At 33.8% G+C, this 26,212-nt stretch overlaps 1 protein-coding gene and 1 long non-coding RNA gene across 3 annotated transcripts in view; both read right to left on the bottom strand.

Annotated features, from left to right (window-relative positions):
* LOC149787107 (uncharacterized) overlaps positions 1-26,212 on the bottom strand; it is a 458,590-nt gene that overhangs the window by 287,496 nt on the left and 144,882 nt on the right. The window lies entirely within an intron of this gene.
* Positions 131-26,192, bottom strand: LOC149787113 (uncharacterized). 2 transcript variants are annotated; one of them, XM_089978341.1, is made up of 8 exons: positions 26,113-26,192; positions 18,498-18,613; positions 15,213-15,245; positions 14,127-14,177; positions 11,915-11,962; positions 9,828-9,887; positions 7,058-7,126; positions 131-2,498 (listed from the first exon to the last, which is right to left on the bottom strand). In XM_089978341.1, exons 1-8 carry the CDS (start codon positions 26,127-26,129, stop codon positions 2,473-2,475), a joined length of 420 nt encoding a protein of 139 aa, XP_089834467.1. In that variant the 5' UTR covers positions 26,130-26,192; the 3' UTR covers positions 131-2,472. The 2 variants fall into 2 exon arrangements, with proteins under 2 accessions (XP_089834467.1, XP_089834468.1); XM_089978342.1 differs by lacking the exon at positions 7,058-7,126.

The raw sequence follows: 26,212 nt of genomic DNA, 5'->3' as shown, positions 1-26,212 counted from the left end.
TTTTTACTACAGAAATTGATGAACATAGGTTTATGGAATTTTATTCCTACTATTGTCCATAGATGGATATTTCGTGCATGTACATCTTAAAAGAAGAGACACAGGAAATTATGAAAATCATGAGACAAACTACAAAAATGAGTGCATTTATTCATTTATCTATACGCATAATGTATGAAGAAGGTACAAAAAAGTTTATCAATACACAAAAAAAATCTTCTCCATGCCTTTTGTCTACGTTTATCAATACACAAATATTAATGTCCTACATGCATGTTGTCTAAGTTTATCGATACACAAAACAAATGTTTTACATGTATGTTGTCTACGTTTATCAATGCACAAAAATTATTCTTTTACATTATGTTGTATAAGTTTATCAATACACAAAAAATGTTTTACATGCATGTTGTCTAAGTTTATCAATACACAAAAAATAATGTTTTACATGCATGTTGTCTAAGTTTATCAATACACAAAAAATAATGTTTTACATGCATGTTGTCTAAGTTTATCAATACACAAAAAATAATGTTTTACATGCATGTTGTCTAAGTTTATCAATACACAAAAAATAATGTTTTACATGCATGTTGTCTAAGTTTATCAATACACAAAAAATAATGTTTTACATGCATGTTGTCTAAGTTTATCAATACACAAAAAATAATGTTTTACATGCATGTTGTCTAAGTTTATCAATACACAAAAAATAATGTTTTACATGCATGTTATCTAAGTTTATCAATACACAAAAAATAATGTTCTACATGCATGTTGTCTAAGTTTATCAATACACAAAAATGTAAAAATGTAAACCTATTGACCCTCAGTATAGGTATCGGACTGCTAATTATTTTACATTGAAGGAATCAGTCTGCTGGTGTATTAAATGTTTTGAGTTGCAACCCTCATCTAATAAATGGATTCGGTTTTATTGAATGAACACTTTCACAAATTTCAATATCTGTGGTATAGTTGAGAACCAACTATTTGCTTTTAATTTGATATCCTGTAACTAATATCCTTCTGTCAAAATGGCATACGAACTCTTGGTGTGAGGCTGTTAATATGTTCAGACAAGCTGCCCCCACCCACCCCCCGACCCTCCTGGTGAACAGCACTAGGAGCGCAAAATGCTGCTGAACAGCTATTTTTTTATTATTCAAGACTGCAAAACGTATATACCTTTAAATTATGCAAGTATGTTGGGGTTATATGCTAATGTACAAATCATTTTTATTTTTTAACATGCAGCATAAACATTAAGTTATATGGAGAATGAATTACTATTCTGATCCATAAATGCACCTGGCAGATGTCATATGCTTTATTTTCGCAGGACATTCCTATTTATAGATTGTCAGTGAAAATCTTGGTACAAAAGTTAAAATGATTTGTAATCTTAATTACTCTTTAAAACACACACAATAAAAGACACAAGAAAATAACAACTATACAAGGTGTTATTTTTTTAAAGTAACTTGGTAGATCCTGAACACCCACTCTTCTAAACTGACAAAAATGTCTCACTCCAAATAAAGCTATTATGCGAGGTTTATATACTTGACTAATGAAACAATTATTTTAATTTTTTAATATACATTATAAACATTAAGCTACACAGGGAATGAACCATTAACCTGATCCATAAATGCATCTGGCAGATGTCATGTGCTCTAATTGTTTATAGAAGACTGTCAGGAGAATCTTAGAACAAAATTTAAAAATGATATGTAATCTTTATTACCTTTTGGGAAAGACCTAGTGGTTAGAGTGTCAGCCTCGGACGCGGGAGGTCTCGGGTTCGAACACCGGCCGAGTCCTTGCAAAGACATAAAAATGATACTAACAGCTGCCTCGCTAGGGCTCAACATTAAGAGGTTAGAAGTGGTCAGCCTGGTGTCAGGGTAATGTGAACTGATGGGACATGAGGCCCCATCATATCACTATAAACTGTGACACTGCAGATATCGTAGCGAAATAACTGATTTTGTTTTTTACAGCTATGTTATAAATAAAAAATCACACAAACACACACACACGCATAAACACACTCTCTGGAAAATACAAAATCAAAAGCACAAGAAAATAACCCGACTGTAAAATGCGTTACTTTTAGAAAGTAACTTGTTAGACCTTGAGCACCCAATTTTCAAAACTATAAAAAATGTCTCTAACTCCAAATAAAACAATTATGTCAGGTTTATATAATGTCAGGTTTATATAATTGTCTAATGTAAAAATTATTTTAGTTTTTTTAATCTTGGTACAAAGTTTTAAATTATTTGTAATCTTAATTACTCTTTGGGATATACGAATCTTAAAATCACAAGAAAATAAACATTTTAAAACAATCTAGTTTTTTGAACTTTTGCTTTCATTTTATGGAAAAGATTATATTTGATGATAAACAAATTAACTCATTCATGACAGGTTCTTTCTCCACAGATTATGGAAAGGTCCTTTCCCTTAGGTGTAGTTCTGTAATGTGAGACCTGTAAAAGAAAAATAGCTTTTCTTTTAAAAATATCTAAAATGTTTATAAATATTTGCATGGTTCATAAGTTACAACACGTGCATTCTATGATTGCACCGTCTCTTTTCTTTTATCGTATCCCCCTTCCACACGCCTCTACTTTGTCTCTAGCTTTCCGGTTCTAAATATCTTTTGTGGGATGGCACTGATCGATAAGGAGAGTACTTTTAGACCACACTGTCAACCCAGTAGCCAGTAGTAGCTTTAGTAGTAATAGTAGTAGCAGCAGTAGTAGTAGTAGTAGCATCATCAATTATTTAGACGAACTCTCTAAATACAAATCATGTTATAACTATACTGGAATTATTTTCAAGTGCTTACAAATACACGTGCAGTGATACATAAATTAAGTAACATAAGAGATAACAATGAAAAATTATTGTTTGAAAATTTATTGTTGTGCATGTATAACATATGAGAGGAATTTACAGTCAGGTTTTTGAATGGGTAAACATATGTATTTATTTCTCTCTTGTACTTTAAATTCATCTTTATTAATGTGGTACAACATAACACGGATTCTTTTGCATTTTAAAATCCCGTATAGAGAGATACAACAATATTTAAAGTCAAAATAGAAAATCATTGCGTCAGCTATGCTAGGGAATTTTGAAAATCACTTTACAAGTCAGACTGAAGTACAAGTAAATAGAGTGTCATTTGGTAGGATTTTGGTTTGATTCCATGTCATTCTAGCTGATCATGAATTTAATTCTTATGTGCCATTCAAGACAGATTAACTACTACAGGCTGCAGAATGGCGTCTTGGAAAACAAAACGTCACGCAAAGCACAGACATGCATTTTGCGGATATGTCACAAAGTTGAGTGACAGTGAAAAGCAATAAAAATTAATTTGGTTAGATAGACCTTTGTGATAAAACGATGTTGTGTCGCCGTCTTTCATCAATCAGACCCAAATTAAAGAAAATATTAACATAAAAATAGCTGATGGCAAAGAATGAAAGATTTACTGCATGATGTAATTTGTCATTATTCAAGCCCATGTTCGAATAAAGTGGTATCCAGCAATGGACTTTTCAGTTCTTTTTATATATTTCATGTATAAGTATTATATAAATCAAGTATTGGTATAAAAGCATATATGCAACGACTTTGCAAATTTAATCTGTAATTGTAAATAAATAATATGGATAATATTCATTATATTATACAACATGTCTGACTGTCCAGGTAGCAAAACTAATTCTTTTTTTTCCTTCGGGGAGGGGGGGGGGGGCAGGCATATAATATTTCAATATTTTTATTCTTACTCTTATACGAAGTACAGTAATCATCTTCTGAAATCTAGAGTCTTTCAAAATGTTATATCAAATAAATATTCTACGATATAATTCGAAATTCAAAGGGATAAGCTTGGCATCTTTAATGAAAATAAAATCGTCCGACTATTAGAAAACAGACCACCCCTCGCTAGTATACTATATAGTATATAAGTATGTTAGCATTTGAGCCCTAGTTATTGGTATATCAGTATGGTGGTTTTTTAGTTTTGGGGGGAAACATTATTATAAACAAACTGTTGATTTTGCATATACATTACTTTATCAATATGCTCATCAATATTACTATGTACTAAACAGTGTTTGTCCTTGATTTATGGTTTAAACCAGTTATGGAGAAGTATTGTTTTAAAAGAAAAAAAAACAACAACATAATTCCAGTATATCATATACTAAAAAAGATCATTGCAGCTGATTATTCGGTTTAACCGTTTGAAACGAGTTTAAATTATCCAGAATTTCTACCAAAATCACTAAGAATTCGACCTCCAACGTTTATATTAGACTTGTATTTAGATTATGGTCTGGAAGGGACTAAATTTACTCGACTCTAACATAACTATTCGTTGTAAGTTCGTTATCACTTTTTTCCAATAAGATACTGCCAAAATTGCGTTCCTCAAAAACCAGTTTCTGATGACTTTACAAGATTCTTGTCATTTCCTTCTGTGTAAAGTTCAATTATTCATTTTTTAAAAGTATAGTTGTAGTGAATACAATTTTGCTAAAATCTATTTTCACCTTGCAGAGATTTGTTTTAACCCATCATACCCCAAAGTAAATAAGAAGTGAATAAATGCCGATCATAATATATTCTCCAGCAGCCACCATGATACCACGTTTACATCTGTCAGCGTTACCGTCCCGTGCACAATTCAAATAAATTATGATTAAGTTTCTACTTTCTCTATTGGATTTAGAACTGTTGAATATAGGAAAAGAAGAGTTTTTTTCAAAATTATCTAACAGCTCCTGTGAGATTCCGTTGACTTCAACTTGTCAATATTGTTCGTATTATAATTTCCACAGTTGGTTTTGACTTTAAAGAAAGTTCGATGACAAGAGGTAAATTTTAAATTAAGACTATCGGAACGTAATTTTTGATCGATGTATTTGCCTCCAATTCAACTACTTTGTTTTATAGTAATATAATAACAACATAACTTTCGTTGTCTTCCAATTATCCAAGCTTGTTCCAGAGAAAGTTGACAGCACACTCTGCATTCAATTTATGGATAAAATATCAGGACCATTAAAAAGAGACTCAGGCTCAAAGGTATATTCTTGAAAGCTTATATTACATCTGTGGAGGAATATGGCATATATCCATTATTTGTAACACAGCTTTAAGAGACACGAGTATTACAAAATAATCAGAACCAGGCAAACCATTAATCTAAAAGCGATAAAAAGTGTAGATATATATTTCCTCATAGTGCCAACTAGGTGATTCCACGGCCTTTTCAAACGTATAATAGTCTGATATTTCCCCCAGTGAATGTACCCTTCTTAGATCCTGTTTGAGTACAGGACTGAGAAATCATAGCTACCGTAGCTGTCGAAGCATTGTTACCGTTAACATTTAAAAGAAATAAACGTATCAAATTTGTAATGTATATTTTACCTTTTTTCACTTTAGTAAACATGACATGACTCACTGAGTTTGAAATCGTAAATGTTTCTGTAGTACATTCATAGTTACTTGGCCTGCATCGGAATACGCTAAGATTCTTGCGCAACAACATATTGAATATTGAACTTAGCAGTGAAATCAGTATAAACCAGGAAGATGTTTTCTATTTCCTGTCTGCTCGGTATAGAAAAGCATAGTTATTAATTTAAGTAGATCCCAGTATGAATGTTGTTCTTGACTGAGTTTAATACTTTAATTAAAAGTTAATTTTTGGTTTCTTGCGTATAACCAACATTAGTTGAACAATGCTAAAAAATTGTTTGCAATTCCATGTATTTACAAAGTCTGGAGAGACTACTTCAGACTAATTTGTACATTTGTTGTAAGTTTTATTAAATTCTAAATACATAGTTTATTATTAGTAGTAATCAAATGGATCGATGACATATCAAATCTCATTCTACGAGGATGGTCGTGAAATATTAGATGATTCATTCGAATATCCTTTGATGAGATACAAAAACTAATGGAGGAGATCGAATATACCAAGCAACGAGTAGAACTCATTATATCAGATAATCCAAATATTGCTTACAAAACAGTTGATATTGGACCCCACCGTGAAGATGAAGGAATTAATTACAGTGAGCATCATCAGAGAAGGATCTTACCGAGCACTACGCTTTTACTAAAACATTTTCATTTTATATTATTTGTTTTCGTATTCACGAAGCATGGAGAGATTAGTATAGACTGCTTTTTGTACATTCATTATGACCTTATCCATTCCTATATAGCAAGATTGGTCAGTAAAATACACTAACGTTTGAACATCGGATTAAGCTAATATTGCAAGTACTTTTCTCTGATGCAAAACTATAGCGTTAGGAAGTGTATCTGAAAGAAAATTTGTTCAGGTCCATTTCGTACCAAACTTTCCCATGCTTTCTGGTTAATAGTGCTTAATTAGAAAGTTGAGTTGCTGCTGATGTGTTCTTCGTTGCACATTCAGTGGAAGAGTCGCTGGTAAACAACGTTGGAGGAGATGTCGGTGAGAAGATGAAGCACGACAAAAACAGGGACGTAGTTTATCAATAGTAGAAAAACATTAGCACTGCAAGGTGCTTGCAGATGTACTACTATCTTAATGGACTGCTAGCAATTCGATCTTCACGTGGTTAAGAAATCCTCTCTTTCAACAACATACTGTCAATTTGTTTTCAAAATTTAAAACTGGTACGAGAGACCGGTGTGTGTCAGAACCAACCTGACTATATGACTGATAAGAATTCATACGCTGAAATTTGGTTGATTAGGGTTATAAATAACAAGTAGGTAAATTTCCTTTTAGCACTACCTCGAAAGATGGTGACAGTCAATGCTTTATGCAAATTGAAATCGGTGCAAAAATCCATTTACTGCCGACATAGTTTTTCTCATCAGAAAGACTTTAATACGATTGTTTACAGACATACACACGTAGGTATATATTATATATATATATATATATATATATATATATATATATATAAAGCACAGATGTATAGGTAGACATATAAAGAGAACAAACATTTATACTTACAAAACAACAAGGACAATGCTAACAGCAGTATCAGTATGATAATATGCAGCAATATGGCACATGCTTGCACTGGAAACAACAACCAACAGTTAGGTTTACAATAGCAAACATACAACCATTCAATTCATCGATAAAAATAAACATGTAAGTTTATATGTTGATGTTATTCTTTCTAATAACGCAGAACGTTTACTTCATCATGCATATGATATTGTTGACTATGCATTCATCTATAAATCCATTGATACATACATGCAAACACACAATGTAAGAGCTTAGGTTTGTACGTTGCCATACAGATATACGAGAGACCAACTGACAAACAACTTGCAAAATTGGTATCAGACCATCTCATGCACCCAAGCTCTTACGGAATCTACTGACTGCATTTTCAGGGATACAGCTGCAAAAGACGACCACATAAAATAAACCACACAACGTAAGTACTATACAGAATCTGTACTATGTTTGCTGTAGATACGTGCATAGACGATATGCACTGAAATAATAAAAAAGATTGATCGAGACTGAACGATGCAACTTGTTATTGATTGGATGCCGGAAATGGCTAGAATAAAGGACCCCATTAAAGGATTCCAATTACACTCTGTATACTTTATGTCCCTTTTCATACTTTGTTGAACTGGCTCTTTGTAGAAAACGGTAGAATGTATCTTTTAAAGTAGTAATGCATCAATAACCTGTTAATCAGTAATGACTTAATAAATGCTTTTGAATAATGTATAAATGGTTTTTTTTTTATATTTTACATATTTTAAGGAAACATATCAATTAGGGACATTAAATAATCAGCGTCATTGTACTCATTATACTCAATCAGAAAACACTTACAGAGGACTGTTATCAGGCCATTTACAGAGGACTGTTATCAGGCCACTTACAGAGGACTGTTATCAGGCTATTTACAGAGGACTGTTATCAGGCCATTTACAGAGGACTGTTATCAGGCCATTTACAGAGGACTGTTATCAGGCCATTTACAGAGGACTGTTATCAGGCCATTTACAGAGGACTGTTATCAGGCCATTTACAGAGGACTGTTATCAGGCCATTTACAGAGGACTGTTATCAGGCCATTTACAGCAGTCAACCGCTGCATTCTTCTATAGATCTGGTTCACTGAAATGGGAATCAAGCATTTCTTAAAACAAACCCAGACTGATACAGTCTGTAAATAAATTATATGCACAGTTTTATAACTGAAATGTGAATCATGCCTTTATTCAAACGAACACAAATAATATAATCTGTAACAAAAACGTTATATACACGTTGCATCACTGAAAATGTGAATCAAGCCATTATTGATACAAAACCAATTCATACAATCTGAAAATAAATTATGAAAACACGAAAACCCGTTCAAACGATCTGTAAATAAATTATATACACAAGTTGTTTCACTGAAAGGTGAAACACACCTTTATTGAAACAAAACCTTTTCAAGCAATATGTACTTAAGTGCGATATGCGGCATATTAAATTTCAAAATACACTCTGTTTAGACCAATACTATGGCAAATAATTCGAAACACTGTTTTAAACATCCAATGCAAAGAGAAGAGGGGATGCATAGCAGTAAGAAATGGTTGCAATATTCGAGCTGTGCCTCTAAGGTCTTTTATTAGATCAGAGTCTTGTGAGAGCTTGTATGAACAAGACTATTGTAATCCAATTCGGAGCAATGCTTCCTATCAGTATTTCCAATTCCCTTATTCAAACGATCGCTTTGCAATCGAAAATTTATGACATTTGTTTTTTTTTAATTACAAGATCAAAATGTAGGAAAAACGGTACCACATTTTATTATTTGAATACTGTCTCGAAAGAGCTATTTATTTTCACCAAGTACATTACAAAGGAACCAGTTTTCATCCTAACCACTCTAAGATTCATTTCCAATACAAATATTTGGCATGAAAGAAACAAGCATAAACTTGAAGCGAAAACAGCGAACATATACGTTCTGCATATTAATTCGATTATTATGATTTGTGTGGTAGAAATCGCGTCTTGATATTATTCTTCCTATCTATGCAAAAATGGTCTTCTTTACTCTGATAATGCCATCCACATTTTCCATATGCAAATTGGCGTTCATTATTAGACATGTATTAATATGGTAAACTATAATTCTGAAGAATATCATGTATTGCATGGACCACTGTGGTACAATAATACACACAAAGTATAAGAAAAGTAGGTCACCGTGTTTCTATGTTTTCCTTAAGATGTTTGATCCTTTTAAGTTTCATAAGCATTTGCGCGTGAAAAAATTAACTGCTACATAATTCTTCCTGCAACAAGCAGCACTAAGATGAGTACCCTTCCAGTTTCATTACAGTAGATGCAACAGTGTCGGAAAACTGAGCTAATGCAAAATATTAATGTTGACTCTAACAACAAGAAAAAATTCGTATGAAATGTTGTACATATATTTCATTTATTCTTTGCAAAGCAATGTTCGCACAAAAGCACAAACGATACAGAAAGACAATTCTTGTCTCTTTGTTCACTTACTATCTCCATTCTACTTATTACCAGATCTTTTTGATGATTTATTCTTAAGTACTGCTCTTTTTAAGACCCTATTTTTATTAGTGACCCTAATATAGGAAAGTCATTAAATCAAATGAAAGCTTTAATGTGACTGATGAAGTCTAATCATATTTGATAAACAATATGGTTATAATATTTATTTCCCGAGTCGTCGTGTACATCGTGAAAGAGATCCATGTAAATAACTTACGATTCAATGACAAGGTCAAGGTTGTTATGAGAGTCTTTTGGATTCCGTTCAATGTTCCAACTGGAAAAAAATAAATAACACATAGACAATGCTAAATGAAAATGGATTAATGTTTCCCACAACGGATTAACAGATACACACCGGCTGATTAAACATGCATATGTTCAAATACACAGGTGCCATTAAACATGCATAAGCTCGGAGACACATAGTTGCTATTAAACATGGATAGGCTTAGAGGCACATAAGTGCCATTAAGCATGCATATGCTCAGAGACACATAAGTACCACTATACATGCATAGGCTCAAAGACACATACGTACCATTATACATGCATAGGATCAGAGACAGAATGGTACCAGTTGTCATGCATAGGCTCAGAGACACATTTGTGCCATTAAACATACATAGGTTCAGAGACACATAGGTGCCAAGTAAATAATATGATGCCAATATATATTTGCAATAATTCCTCGGCTTTGGCATTCGAATGCTTCAAAGATAGAAAATATTGAATATGATCAATCGGTATGGATAAAGGCATTTTAGTCTTCAATTAGACCCATCTAATATAGACAATCATTCAAACACGAACGGACTGGACGGATCAGATACATAATAAGAAAACTGTGAAACGTGTCTGATATTTGAATGGCATTCCTTCTATCGGACTCTTCCAAACCTTAATTCATGTAAAGCAAAGAGGCCGACGTAGCCTAACAAGTTTTTCACGATGGCCATATAGAAGCCATATTGGAAGGTAAGGTCGACACCATGTTCATTCAGGGTGCAAATTTTAACTGCAAAACTTTCTTAGTGAAAACCCCTTGTCTGTACGACTGCCTGCTCATGAAGAGGCGACAACAGATTGTAAAGATGACAGTTGTGGTAGCCATTGTTTGTGGCCAGATCAACACAAATTTCAATTTGGACAAAATGTATAAGGAACGTTTCTTTGGAAATCCCATGTCCATACATTCATTAATAAGAAGTAGCGATGACCTTATTCTGATAATAGCCTCAATGTAAGAAGCTGTTAAAGAAAAATCCACGTCGATTTGAAAATTTGTATTGAGGACTAAGCTGGGATAAAAAGAACTCTTCTAGCAAGGTCCAATTACGATCAGACCTGTTGTTCATGGTAATAAGTGATAACATTTTTAAAATAGCTGCAAATAACAGCCAGGATCGGAGTCAGACTTACATTAGTTTTATCGCGGTCCGTCTATGTATCACAGAAGATCATTATGTAAGCACAATATGCTGATGAACGAGGAAGGCAGTTACACAAATTTGCTTTCAAGATGGCCGCAGCTGCGATCATGATGGATGCCATAATGACAATATTTTCGTCTAGGACATGTGCTTATCACAAGACGTGTTAATGGTGAAAGCTATAGTTGCCATCTTGAAGTTCAAATATACACCATTTTGATTTAGGACCATATGGAGCATTTTATGGGAAAACCGGATCTGGATAAGATCATATTTTCATTCTAAGTAGCAATTAGACTATTTTCAAGATGGCGAAGTTGTGATCATATTTCAAGTCCTTGATAGACCGTTTTCACTGTTGACCAATTAAATCTCATGATGAGGCTTTAATTAGAACTATTTCCCAGGAAAGATTTTTAGTAATAACACATTTGTCCTAAAGAATAGACAACAGACGATGGACATGATATCTCATACGTTCTTCTGGACTTAATTTTAATCTAGGACCAGTTACTTATCAGAAGTCATTGATCAAAATCCCATATCGAGGATGACTTGCTTTAACAAGATATCGCTGAGGACCGCCATTCCTGCTGTGGTGAAGTTCAAATATGCACCATTTATGTTTAGGTCCATATGGAGTCTTTAGTAAATACCGCTTATGGATATGGTAATATGTTCGATAGAACTAGCGATAAGAAGATGGCAATGTGATGGTCATATTTAAAGTCTTAGATAGCCTTTTCAAAGAAGTGGGTTATTAATAAGAGATTGATGCTAACGAATGAACGCGTTCTCTTGAAAGTTGGGAGTTTATAACACTGCGTCGAAACAAAAGAACCGTCAAAACTGACCACAGAACGATACTCACCTTCCTGACAAACCGGCATGCCTCTTCCGGACGTTTGGCGGTTACGTGCTGCCAAAGAATGGTGAAAAAGGAAATGAGATCAAATGTGAAAGCCGTTGTTCAACTAAGGGTAAGTATCTCATTTTCTTGTGACTGGAAGACATTTATTTTCTTACAACTAATTAAAATGTAATTTGTGAATTAACTACTTAGAATAAATAAATGTGAATTTTGAAGGTGCCTTATAGATAAGACGTGTCTAGCATGCATATTTTCACTGACATTCGATAAAATGGAGATACAATCCGTTCTGAATGCAAGCGCAATGTAAACATGTTCTACAATATGTCAAGTTAAACTTTTGGCTGGAGACTGAACAGTCATAGAATCATCCGTAAATAGAAACACTTCTTCGGTTCACCATTGGCAAGCAAAAATAAGTACATATCCCCCCTTTCCTGGGACCAGCGCAGTTATACCCATCTAGACAACGCTTAAGGATCGTAACCCAAATCCGCTACATATATAATGGGTCCATTTCATATGTATCCAAGTATACACTTTGTTAAGTACAAAACCTCCCAAAATGTATCTCATGTGGCAGTTTTCCTATATTTTACTTTTGAACCACCACCGAGGTCGTTAAGGGGAGGGGCCTCAAAATTATTCTATTCTCGTTGATAGATGCTTCATAGAAAACTTAATCCTTATGTTCCTCTTGCAGATGGTATCCCCATGGACCAAATATATACCACGTTTGGTTAATTAATACTTGTGGTTTAGAAACATATCTATGATTTGGGTATATTGGCCGGGATATCGGAATAATCATGTGATGAAATATAAAAGCAATACTTAAGATGGACGCGCGTAAATAATGATTATTTGATACAGTGTTCATTTTGACGCATTTTATATTTGAAAATATGTAAACCACACTTAGTGTTTCTGTCGTATAGACTATGAATGCCGACGAGAGCAGAGGTAACCAAAACTAAATGAGTATTCTCTACTGTTTTTAGTCAAAGTAACATAACCTTTGCCTTGAATTTCCTCTAAACTGGCTTAAGTATTACATTATTAGGGGGGCCCGGAGTGGCCGAGTGGTCTAAAGCACTCTCCGTTACGGATCACTGCCATCTCACCTCTGTCTGCGTGGGTTCGAGTCCAGGATTCGACAAATGTGGATATGTGAGAAAGCATGCCAGTAGCTTCTCGTGGGTGGGTGGTTCTTCCCGGGGTTTTGCCAAGTTCTTCCTCCACCATTAATACTGGCCGCCATGCATAGCCTATCGTGTGCTGAAAAATGGCGTTAAACCCCACAACAACAAGAACAACTACATTATTAGGATTTTAACGTTGAATCATATTTTTAAATATCAAAGATCCTGCTTATGTGAACCAGACTGTTTGAGTTCAAGCATTCAATTAACTTTGATTGATAAATTATAAAATAAACAACACCAACACGTAAAATATGTGGCCGGTTTCGCTTTAATGCTTCATCAGACTGAATTCAAACTGAGTTCAATATCACTGCTTATATCATTAAATATGTTGTTTCTAAGTGATCAATGAAATAAACAATGACATAAACAAGATGACGTCATAGCTTACAGTTTTAACCTAATTATCTTATATTTTAATGAATAATTTACATGTAGATGTGCATATACAGCAAAAATTAATGATATCTTAATACATGCGAATATTTAAAACTGGATCTTAAAGATACGCATATATCTCTACTGATAACTATATATAAAATTTATTACTAAATAGAGATAAACAATTTTTTAAAAGATAATAAAAAATATATAAAATCCATTACTTGATATAATTTTGACAAATGTTAAATAGGCTTTTTTTGTTGTTGAGTTTAATCATAGTTAGAAACCTATTTAACATTTGTCGAGATTATAGCAAGATATGTTTTTATATATATTTATATATTTTAATTTTTTTCAATTTATTTATTTATATATTTTCTATATCTCTAATAAGCGCGTATTATAAATAATACAAATATTGATAAAACTGTTTATTTCTATTTAGCAATAAATTAACTTTCATTCTTACAGATGGTCCATACGATGAGACAGATACGGGTTAGACTGGCAATTTAACCTTCATTTAAAAATAATAATATGGAAATATGCCACATCTTCATGCTAATGTCAAGGGAGAAAACCAGGTTTATTAAATTTACCGCATGGAGGAGATTTACACTTACTGAAAGTCCATATGAAGAACCATATCCACCTCAGAATGACCTCTTGCACTTCTGTATGAATTGAAAAATATAAAAATCCGATCAATAGTAAGAACATGTTTGCTTATATTGAAATTAAACAATCGTATGAATTGCTTTTAATGTTTTTTTTTTTCAGAATAGACAGACATAACAAACTGCGTTGATATAAGTAGTATGTAGCTACACACCCATTTATCCATCTCTCGTCAGAGGGCGCAACCATTTTCTCGAAATAATCCTTCCACGACACGTTGATTCATGTATACATCTTGTAGAAAAGAGTTTTCTTGTTTTTATACAGGTTACAATGAATTATTAAAACAACACAAAGTATGAACGATGTTATTCTGGCATGGTGGGTTTAATTGATTGGCACCTGACTGTGGTAAATAGCCTACCCCCAAAAATGACTTCATATCTCAAAAAGAGACAGACCTTAGGATCGATTAATCTGGGTAAGATTTATACCGACAAGTTGTTAAATTTGTCTCATCTTCGCTTCGTAACACTTGAACTTTTAATGCAGGTCACTTGGCAGTTGTAACCTTAACTAAAATCTCATACGATATTTGGTATTGAACGGGTAGTCGTTTTCTATGGATTTTCCTATGTCAAAACTATAGTAAGAAAATAAAAGTACCAGTTTTAAACGTGCGAGAGTGGAAAGCAGATTGACAGAAAGAAAAACAATTTCTTTTTATTGCTTACTAACTATTTTCTCTCCATTTCTTCTGTTGAAGTTGTAATTTGTTTAAATATAGTTAACTATCGTTAAGTTCAACATCTTAAAAATGGTTTGAACAATCATGAAATGTGTTATAGCTGGGTTCACTTTTTAATGTTTGAGCATTATTTTCGCATGCACAAGTCAGGTTTGTTCCTTATTGAAAGTATTACGAGATTTTAGAAGGATGTGTGTTCTATATTTCTAAATTAACGTCCAATATTGATTATGAGACACATTACACACCGCCCATGATACCTTCCGTATATTGCTTGGAAGATAGTGGTTGTTATTACGTATATAATAGGAGACAGTCAAACATAATTTTATTTATTACTCACCGTTATCGTGAACTGGAAATGTCATTCCAAGACCTGCAATTAAATATATTTTAATTTAAGACTGGTAATTGAATAACTAACACAGGAACATAAGAAAGCAAAACTTGAAGTGTGATGAGAACAAATTTTGATAGTTCTGGACCAATGTCACATTCAATTCGATTGATTATTTTACATCATAAATAATTCAACAAAAATGTCTCGTATTAAATTCAACAGTCTGTAAAGGGTAATACGTATATTTCAAAGAGTTATCATGAAAATAGCAATACCAAGATTGATGGATCTTGTATTTTATATTTACAAATCTTAACGTAATAACGGTGTGGTCATAGCTAGCTGTGTTGTCTTTATCACAGTTAATTGTGTTGAAGAGGTCACATTTAGTTGTTTTGAAGTAGCCTAAGATTATTATGTTGAAGTGGTCACAGCAACTTGTGTTGAGGTGGTTATAGATAGTTGTATTGAAGTGGTCATAGCTAGTTGTGACGAGGTGTTGATAGATAGCTATGTTCAAGTGGTCATAACTAGTTGAATTTTCACTTTTGCACTGTGGTGAAATAATGTGCTTGCAGACGTTACTTACACTGGATGGTGACAATTGCAGTTGAAGAGGGAAAATAGGGAAATCAAAGATATATTTAGACAATAAGAAATTGCACTCGGTGCGCTCACACAGCTCCTCCCTTTTACCACCACCATCTCACCTCCTTTACACACAAGTTCAGGTTTGGGTGTTACCAGAAATATTAGGTTAGTACCCTCTGTTCAGGAAAAAGAAGTAGATCAATATTTTTTTCTTCATTTTAACAAAACTAATGAAATTCTGAAATAACCAAGATAACACAGGACCTTATTGTTGCAAAGTGTACTTATTAGGAAAGCTCGTGAAATCTACTTTTCACTGTCTGTACAACATAGTGCTGTTTATGATGTAAGAAATATGTCTTCAAAGGAGATCAGATGGTACCTAAGGCGTATCGCAAAACTTGTAGGAATAGTATAAGGCAACCGGATAAACTCGTGTCGAAATGGCAAGAAAAATAGAAAACCTATTAGACAAGTTGATAAAAATTACAATATCCTCAGACAGCTCATATTAATTCAAGAGTGCAATAGCACGAGCTATCTTGATTATTGAGATGCGGAAACCTTAGAAGCGGCTGCTCGAAAAGCGGATGATTATTCCTTGACTCACAAAGTCATCTCAGTCTCATACGATTACCTCCAAATTTCTGCCAGGCACAACGTTTTTAAGTCAAACATCTAATATCACTGATCTGCAATCCTTTTCACTCATTACGCACACTTAATGGGAAGAGAAGGGGCACCTCGTTTCTGGTTGCTATAGCTTGAAATACAAGCACAAGAATAAAGATAGAGGTTTTTCAATTCTCTTATTTCAAAGCGGTCAAGATCAAGGTCACGGGATTATGTTGAACTCAATACATTTGTTGGGTCTGCAAATCGCAAACTGGTTCTATTTTCAGGATTTATGAACCATTAACGTCTAGTTGGCTGTATATCAATTATTAGTAATTCTGCTATTAAGGGACACAAACTTCTCTTAGTCTTTTGTTCTGAGATACTTTGCTTTTTCTGAGAAGTCTTCTTGTGAAAGTATTATTATTCAGGGAGAAAAGCTGGGCTTTGTTAATGTCTCTCTTCAATGTATCAATTTGGCATCAGATGTAGTTTCCGGATAAGTGACTGTGTTAGCAGTGAGTTCTTTGCCTATGGAAGGTACTCATTTATTACTAGGCACTGATTTAGTTGGAGATACGGTTGTGGATAATCCAATACTAACCGGCAAGCCTTGTTTCTTGCTCCTATTTTGAGTGTAATGCACGAATTGTATTCTGCTTGCGCAGATATCGGATCTATTGCAAAAAGAGCTCTTGAGAGTGGTGTTCATCAGAAAAGTATTCCTTTAGCTGAAACATATATTGGTCAGTATTTTGATGAGGTCACCTTTGCTCTCGATATTGATGAACCAATAGGCATTGATCTCAGTGATCCTCTTTTTACAACTCGTTTCATCTAATATAACCAGGGTAACGAAAACAATCATTGGTTGTAGAATTGAATAAGATCCCACTATCTCCTGCTCGTTTCAAATAGGTATTAAAAACACTGAAGCCACCCAAGTTCTAATTTGTAACATTCTGAAATATGGATTGCCTGGACGAAAACGGAGATTAGCTGAAGTACCCGCTGGTAAGACGTGGTCAGTCAGCAATCAAGTTGACGGTCCGAGGTCATAGCAACAGGAAAGTCTTACTCTACGTTATTAAACTCCCTTTTCTGGTCACTTAGGAGTTAACATGATTTATACCAAGCTCTGGAATCAATTATATTGGCAGAAGTGTAAAAGCTATGTTTCTAAATACGTTAGATATTGTCACACGTGTCATATGGTTGGTCTGAAGATACCCCAGATTCGTTTGCATCCTACATTTGATGAACAATTTAGAAGAATAATGCTAGACTGTGTCGGTCCCTTATCATTATGCCAAGTTAGGCTACAAATCATTGTTGACCACAATGTGTGTGTGTGTGTGTGTGTGTGTGTGTGTGTGTGCATTCATTGATAGTAATCTACTTCCTATCATAAAAACGACAAAAAAAATCAGAGAATGATGATATAGAGTGTAATAGTGCATGACTGTAACATTAATACAGTATCATATGCATATTTGACAAATATGTAAAAGAAATCTTTATTGTATAAATCTTTCTTTTTCCTTTATGGGGAAATTTTGGTTTAGAATGTGTGCTGACTTTTGTCTATGATTGTAAGTTGTAAACTGATTTGTTACATCCCGGTTTCGTGTATTGTAACTAAGCATGCAAATCGAAGTCCTGTTGCTTGCTGCGCCTCTGTGTACAGACAACCGCGATATTTATATGTCAAAGTCACGGGGCCATGAGTTTTTGTTTCGCAATATGCTGTCTGATTCCCCTAACTGACGAAATGTCTGCTTGGAAAACGTACATAAAATATCTTATTGTACACTAACGTTGCATTTCCTTAAAATAAAGAAACACATTTTCTCAAAGTAGGGATTACTGATTACATACATACATACATACATACATACATACATACATACATACATACATACATACATACATGCGTGTATTTGTGTGTTTGTTAACTTTAATGAATACAGATTGTATGCAGTAAATAGCAGTAAATAACTAATTTGGTTAAAAAAGTTGTGGGTTTGTACTTTGGGATGGTTCATTTTGTTAAAGTAAACGTATTAATGTCTCTTTTATTACCTTGGAACCTAGAAGACGTCTTGTTGACAAATCTGAGTTTAGGTGATGAGTCTTCCCGCAGGAAAATCCAGGAGATCCAGTTTCTGATTAGCAGATAGTTAATGTATCTGACCTTGCTGAAAAATTGAGTGATTTCGAAAAGGTTATTCGAACTTTATTTTGGTGCTGAAAATGCGTCTTACTTTTATATATAAAGGATGTTGACCTGTGAATTGCTTATTCCTAGCTTAACATCTGAAGCAGAATCAATTTTAGTTCTGTTCAATTATTATTTAACAGGATTATTTTATTTTAATTAATCACCGGAATTACTAGCTGTTTATAAACTTTCAATCAAGTACCTAATTTTGAAAAATCGTGAATTCATTTAAAGACATTTGGGGTTATATCATTGTGATACATCGAGACTATTGACACATCAACAAAATATATTGAACGTCATTCGCAATATCACTGGAACTCTTTTGAATACTCGATATCTTGGGACTTGTGATATGATTTTTAGGACAATTTAGGATTGCATTCACCATACAGGAAGTTATTTTTAACATTTAAGTTTTATTCCAGGAGAAAATTATTAGTTGGATTTTTTTTTTAAAATAACTTGCTGATTTTCGTTCTTTTCCCTTACTTAGTTTAAGATCATAAGAGTTTTAATACTACAAATAAAAGAAACCAAGGGAAGTAACTCGAAAGAAGATTAACAACACAATAAGAGATTTAGCTCGCTTTTCGGTTTTACTCTTTACTTAATGTCATTACTTTGACTCCATAGTCCAGTGGTGTTTTCTTGCGTGAAACAATACACTCAAATCTGACTGTTCAGTATTTTGTCCCAACAAATGAATATGCACACTACTACAAATATTAAAGAAAGAAATAATTTGTCTTCTCTGGGTTTTAATACCATTTTTAGCGCGCGAAATGTCATACATGGCGGCCAGTATATTTATCAAAACTAAAATATTGGACAGTTCAATACTTTGATGAAAATGGGGAAAATTTTTTTACAACCTTTGGGAATATAAAGAAAAAGTATTTGCTCGATATTTTGCAATTATTATTCACTGGAACTCATTTGAATACTCGATATCTTTGGACTTGTGATATGAGTTTTAGGACAATTTAGATTTCATTCTCAATACTGGAAGTTATTTTTAACATTTAATTTATATTCCAGGGAAATAAATTATTAGTTGAATTAAAAAAAAAATTAAAAAAAATAATAATACAAAAATTGCTGGTTTTCGTTATTTTAAGTTACTGATTTTGAATAATATAAATTAAGGGAAGTAACTCGTCATAGTATTATAGCTAAGGGAAGCAACTCGTCATAGTATTATCAACACAATAAGAGGTTTAGCTCGCTTTTCATTTTAAATCCTTATTTTACGCCATTACTTTGACGCCATAGACTAGAAGTGTTTTGCTCCGTGAAACAATACACTCAAGTCTGACTGTTCAGTATGTTGTCGATACAAATTCAATATGCATACTACTATAACTATTAAAGAAAGAAATGATTTGTCTTGATTAAGTTTTGATACATTGTTTAGTGCTGGAAAGGCCATACATCGCGGCCAGTATAATTATTAAAACTAAAATATTGGACAGTTCAATGCATTGACAAATAAACAAAAATAAACAACAACCGTCTAAATAATAAAGAATAAACATTATATCGATATTTTGCAATTATTTTTTACGTTTGAAGCGTTTCTCTATTTGATGGTATCATAAAAAAGAGAGGATCATTATTTCCTCTTGGCATAATCATTCCCCTAGTTAAAAGCAGATTTGCTCCCCCTTTATCAACCGAATCTAACTGCCTTGTAATTCATAGATGTTCACAACAGGACAAAACATTTTCACATTCATGGGATTGAAACATTCTAATTAGTTCAGAAGAAATTCTGCAGTTAACAAAATATTTTTCCCTGACATTCTCATTTTACCCTGTAAAGTGCATCAGTTTTGTTCCTTGCATTTTTGTTGTTGTTTTTGTAAGGTTTAAGGCCATTTTTCATGACACGATAGGCTATGCATGGCGGCCAGTATTAATGGTGGAGGAAGAACCCGGAAATCCCCGGAACGAACCACCGACCCTCGAGAAGCTACTGACAAGGTTTCTCACATACCCACATTAGCCGAATCCGAGACTCGAACCCACGCAGACAGAGGTGAGATGGCAGTGATCCGTAACGGAGAGCACTTTAGACCACTCGGTCATTTCTTTTCAATGTCTTTTTTTGCATGGTAAAATATTAGAACTAACTGGTTATCACCCCGAAAGAAGGACTAGCTTGAACCTGATCCATCCAGATAATATCCTGATCTAAGTGTACATGAATGTGACTTTGACAGATATTGCTTCCAAAAGAGTTGTTTTGTGGCATGTGCTTAATAAAGGTTAAACAATTGCAATGATTCCTATCTTAAACTAAATTTTTCACTTTTAGTATGTGCTCTGTACCCTATTGTGCTATTTGCAATTATATTGTAAATTCCCGAAATCATTAATATCAGCTGTAAGTGATTTGGAATGTAAGAAAAAATACTCTGTAAAGTTGTATGGACTATTTATGGATGAAAAGGTTCCTTTTAGTACCCATGTAACATTGGTTTTAATTTATATGTCACCACTGAAACCTACCACGGTACCGCACAGAAGTATATTATTGTTCCAACGTGGCCTACTGTTTGTTGATTCAACTTTGATCTCTTCTGTTTAGCTACACTATTGTGACTCTCCCTTAAAACATCCACGACCCATTTCTGCATTAGGTGTTTCTTGCTTGTGCTGGTCTTGAAACTGATGAAAGGGATGTACACCTCCTATAGTTACTGTGCAGTATGTAAATAGTGAAATACCAATAGCCGGCTAGGAAGAAGAGCTAGCCAGCCATAGGAGTAAACATGTGTGTTCAATGCATGTAAAATAGCTCAAATATGGCTTGGATGGCAACCATTAAGAATTGCATCTACCTGTTTAGTACACAATGCTTTGCAAATGTATCACCTGGGAAAAGGGCTTGTCTTTGCACTGTCAGCGCCGAGTGGTGTCAAACTGACCTACGGTATACATTTAGGGTTCGAGTTTATACAATTCTTTTGTTATGGACTGCCATTGACTTCTTGGGGCAAAAGGATAATATTGCTATTCTTTGCTTTCACATAGATATCCAAAATATGGAGAAAAAAAAATTATCCTAACTATTGTACATATTTATGATATTTTAAATATTAGAATAGGCCTGTGAGTACCGCATTAATTTTGTGGATAAAATCTGTCATTTCCGCCCTCAAGGAGAATCTCACTTTCCGACATTACCGTTAAATAATCGACCCAGATATCTGGCAATTTACTACCAAGTGAAAGTGCTCCAATAAGCACTGGCAATTTTTGGTATTGCTAAAACATATGTTAAATATTCTATTTACAAATAATTTAACTTAGTTTAAATAACAGTTAAGAGATGTATTAAAATGACCCGAAGAAGTCATAAAAAATGAAGGAATAGAATCAAGTGTTTGAAACTCTTTTGTTGATCTTAACATACAAACGTGACCTCTGGTTTGGACAGCGTAAGGATAATATCCAAAACTGGATAGTAAATCGTCACATAACAGAGTCGTTTATTTAACGGTCAAGGAGCAGTGGCCCTGACTGAATTGCTTGAGCGATGTACTGATCTACAATCGAAGTCTGATCCGTAGAATTGACCTTGAAGTTGTCAATGATGTCCGAAGTTTCTTTCTCGATTTGACGGAAAGTGCCTAGGATGTTCCTATTATAGTATACGTGCATACGAGCCTTTCTGACAGCAACTATCCAAACATTAAAATAAGAGTGTGGAAGGTCCAATGACCAAAAGCTTTGCAGTATTATTCTAAAAGAATATAAACCAGCCGTAATTTTTTTTGAAAGACCAAAATAATATTGTGAATATCACTTTTGTAAGGCTGATTCTCTCTCTCTCTCTCTCTCTCTCTCTCTCTCAATTACATGCGTGACCTTGTGAAACTATGCCATTCTGACACGAAGAGGTATGCTGGTATTGATTTTATTATTTAGCGTATTATAGCGTAATAGCTTAATTGCCCGTCCTAGGATGGGAATCATGAAGGAAATTTTCAACATAAAAATTATAAAAGCAATCTTAAACAATTAAAAAACTTGTGATGCGTGAGTCAAAAAAGTGTCAACATAAAATTAAAAAAGTAAAAACAAACAAATACAAAAATTGGGATGTCTCGTGTTTCAAACTCAGGACCTATTGTTTGGCCGATGGGATGGGACATAGAAATAAAAATAAAGAAAATGTCAACATAAAAATGAAAAAGAAAATCGGGATTCGCCAGTATAAAAGAAAGTTTCACATAAAAATTAAAATAAGTAAAAAAAAAAATTATATTTGGGATGCCGCGAGCTTCGAACCCGCGAGCTCTTGTTTGGCAGCCGGAAGTCACAGAAGAATGTTTCAACATAAAATTAGAATTAAAAAAGACAATTTTTTTTATATACAAAATTGAGATGCGCGAGTCTATAAAATTTTTTTAAACATAATAATAAAATAGTATCAGCAACCAATTTTAAAATTATTGGATGCAGCGAGTGTGTGTGTGTGTGTGTGTGTATATATATATATATATATATATATAAGATGCACCCTGTATAATTTCCTATTTATAAAAGCGATAATAAAACCTAAACACAGCGCACATTGGCACAGCTGACGAGTCTAATCTGCCAAGCAGGGTTCGGCACGAGAACTGGTTATAGGAGTAATCTGAGGTAATTTTGGCACTCTGATTTTTTTTTTTTGTGCCCTGAAAGAAGCAGCGGCGAGGGTGAACATATCTTTTGCTGCAACCTCATTTATGAAAACTAAAGCTTCTTACGAAAACGAAAACAAAAAATAAAAAATAAGGTCACTAACGCTAAACCAAAGCCTCTAACTTTACCGAGGGTTTCTCTAATTGGGTTAGCTTATTTTGTTTCTTTATTTTTGTCATTAGTGTTTTTCTAAATTTTTATGTGTATTTTTGTTTACCCACCGGATATTTCATTGAGGTCCCACCCTCTCTGCTGCTATAATTAAATCATTTTTATATCAATTAAATATTTTATCAAGACCTACACGATATCTTGTTCAGGGATCGTGTAAGTTTATTGCTATAAATCCGTGTGGCGTAGATTGTGCTTTTGAAAAGACATTTTTGAACTAAATCCAGTCCACATCCCCACTACACCAAGTCTGATGAATATTTCGCAGAGTATGTGTATCAACTTCATACAACACAACTAAAATATTACGGTTATCTGAGATTACTTTACTTTAGGTATTTGTACATATCGTTGAGTAACATAAATTACATCAGTATTTGTATGCCTTCCACGGGAAATTATTCTTGCTGGATGTGTCTGTTTGTCAAGCATAACATCACATACACAACTAAATTATTCATAAATCTTTTAATTCATATACAGACGGTGCTTCATTAATATCTATAATAAAATTAATAATATCATCGCCATCTTCATTGAACAATTTTGCATTTTCATTAAAATCTTTAAGTACATCATAAGACCGATGATCATCAACTGATGGTGCTACTAAAAATAGCTTGTCCCACTTGAGCCATCTCATTATCAATATTAACAAAATCAACTCGATCACCAATTCCGTACGCTGTAGCATCTGCTTTCAAAAGTCACCTTCTACTTCTGTTGTTTTTGTTTTTGTTGTGGTTGTTGTTATTTTTGTCGTTTTTGTGATCGTTGTAAGCTTTCAAGATGTTTATTTATCCCATCAATAAATTCAAAATATTTTGGATCATCATTTTTGACATTATCAGTTTCATGGTATACTTTATAAATCCACTTGTACCAGGTTTCACGACTTCCCTATTTATTTGCGTATGGAGGTTTCAGAAATACCTTTCTATTATCATAACTATGCACGGCAAGTGCAGGTAATCTTACCTCTTCAATACTTATTAAGTAGGAAATATTCACCTCGGAAAATTTATCGTTTGATTTAGTTCTGATTCCTGTTGTTTTTTTCTCCCTTCGGTTCTGGTTCGTTTACAACAGCACCTTCAAGTTCTTCACCTTCAAGTTCTTCTTTAAGCTGAGAATCAGGTGTTGAGCAGCAGCTATTTCACCTGGAAGATCTCTTAAAATCTATTTTGTTTGTTTGGTTCTTGATATCTTTCCAGTTTGCTCAGCAGTTTGTTTTAACGCTAGAAGAAGACCTTCAGTAGCTTCTGCAACTCTTTCAGTAACCTTTGTAACAGGTTTATATAATTTTTCTGTACCTTCTGCATACTCAGCTTGTGCTTCTTGTCGGTCCTGTAGTTTTTGTTTGAGAGCATGATGAACAGGGCGCTATCTTGTAATTGCTTCTAATCTTTCTCTAGCTAATCTACTAGTGTAAGATTAAATTATTGATATAATAATGATTTAAGTATAGCAGCAGAGAGGGTGCGACCTCAATTAAACGTTCGGTGGATAAACAAAAAGCACAAATACAAATTTAGAAGAACACTAACGACAAAAATAAAGTAACAAAATAAACTAACCCATTTAGAGAAACTCTCGGTAAAGTTAGAGGTTTTGGTTTTGGCGTTAGTGACCTTATGTTTTTATAGTTTTCCTAGAAAGCTTCAGTTTTCATAAATGACGTTTCAGCAAAAGGTCTGTTCACCCTCTCTGCTGCTAAAGTTATTGCGTTGTGTTTTTGAATATGGAAGTCGCGTGAGCCATGTGTGTTAGTTGGCTGACACAATTACCTTCAGAATATAAAACCAGAAGTCTAAGCTGTCTCAGGGACAGTTGCTTATACTATTCCCTTCATTTAGTATTTTCATTTCTAGAGATGAAGCAAGTTTATGAAGTTTGACACAAATGCGCGAAACAAAGAAATACATGCAAAAGCCACCCCACTACAGTCCGACACCAATCTCAGCAGGATCACTCTAGGGCCTGGATTTTGTGGAAAGTGTTTTGAAGCAAAAATATTAGCTGTGGGTCGATGTACCATCTCACTGACAGCCTTAAATTGGTAAAGTGACATGTTTAAACAATAAATTAAGTGGAGTTTTAGTACCAGTTTCTAATGTTATAATTTGAAGAAGAAAAAAAAAATAGTGCAGAAAGAAGAAAATATATGTGGGCATGGGCGCCCACACATAGGGGCAAAGGGGATGGGCAACGTCATTGCCAATAATAAATAACTGTGACACTATTCTTGCCGAGTACATCGTTCCTTTACATTTTGCCAAGTGATGATATTCCCTGTTAAATGTTATGCTACATGCATTAAAGCTTAAAAAATTTTACGTTCATTTATTTCTGATCCATGTCTGATCTCAGTTATGTAGGCTGTCTCCTGCAGTCTAATTCTAATTTGTAAGAATATGATATCTTTCTTAAATGTTTTGACTTTTAGTGCTTTAGTGTGATTGTTTAATTGAAACACGTAGGAAAATGAAATTGCATTTTACTACATCTTCTTTGTCCCTATTCTATCCCAAAACATCGATTTACAACGGAACAGACTATTCCTTCTTTCTTTTTGATTATATAACATAAATTTCAGTAAAAACTCACCAGAAAGTATGTCCCATGCGATACAGGTCATCCTTCGACGTCTACATCCTATTCTTATGGTTTTATCAACTCTCTGTCAACTGGATAATCACCTCACATT

Source organism: Sinohyriopsis cumingii, chromosome 12, assembly GCF_028554795.1.
Source record: "Sinohyriopsis cumingii isolate HCF-2022 chromosome 12, ASM2855479v2, whole genome shotgun sequence".
Lineage (NCBI taxonomy): Eukaryota > Metazoa > Mollusca > Bivalvia > Unionida > Unionidae > Sinohyriopsis > Sinohyriopsis cumingii.
Note: the sequence above shows the minus strand (reverse complement) of the source record. Positions and strands in the feature narration are given on the sequence as shown.

What these genes read in the sequence shown, in the direction of transcription:
- LOC149787113 (XM_089978341.1), bottom strand. An exon ending in ATTTCCAGTTCACGATAACG is followed by an intron (nt 14,178 to 15,212) that starts GTGAGTAATAAA and finishes CAATTCATACAG; the next exon opens with AAGTGCAAGAGGTCATTCTG. An exon ending in CTTGACCTTGTCATTGAATC is followed by an intron (nt 7,127 to 9,827) that starts GTAAGTTATTTA and finishes TGTTGTTTCCAG; the next exon opens with TGCAAGCATGTGCCATATTG.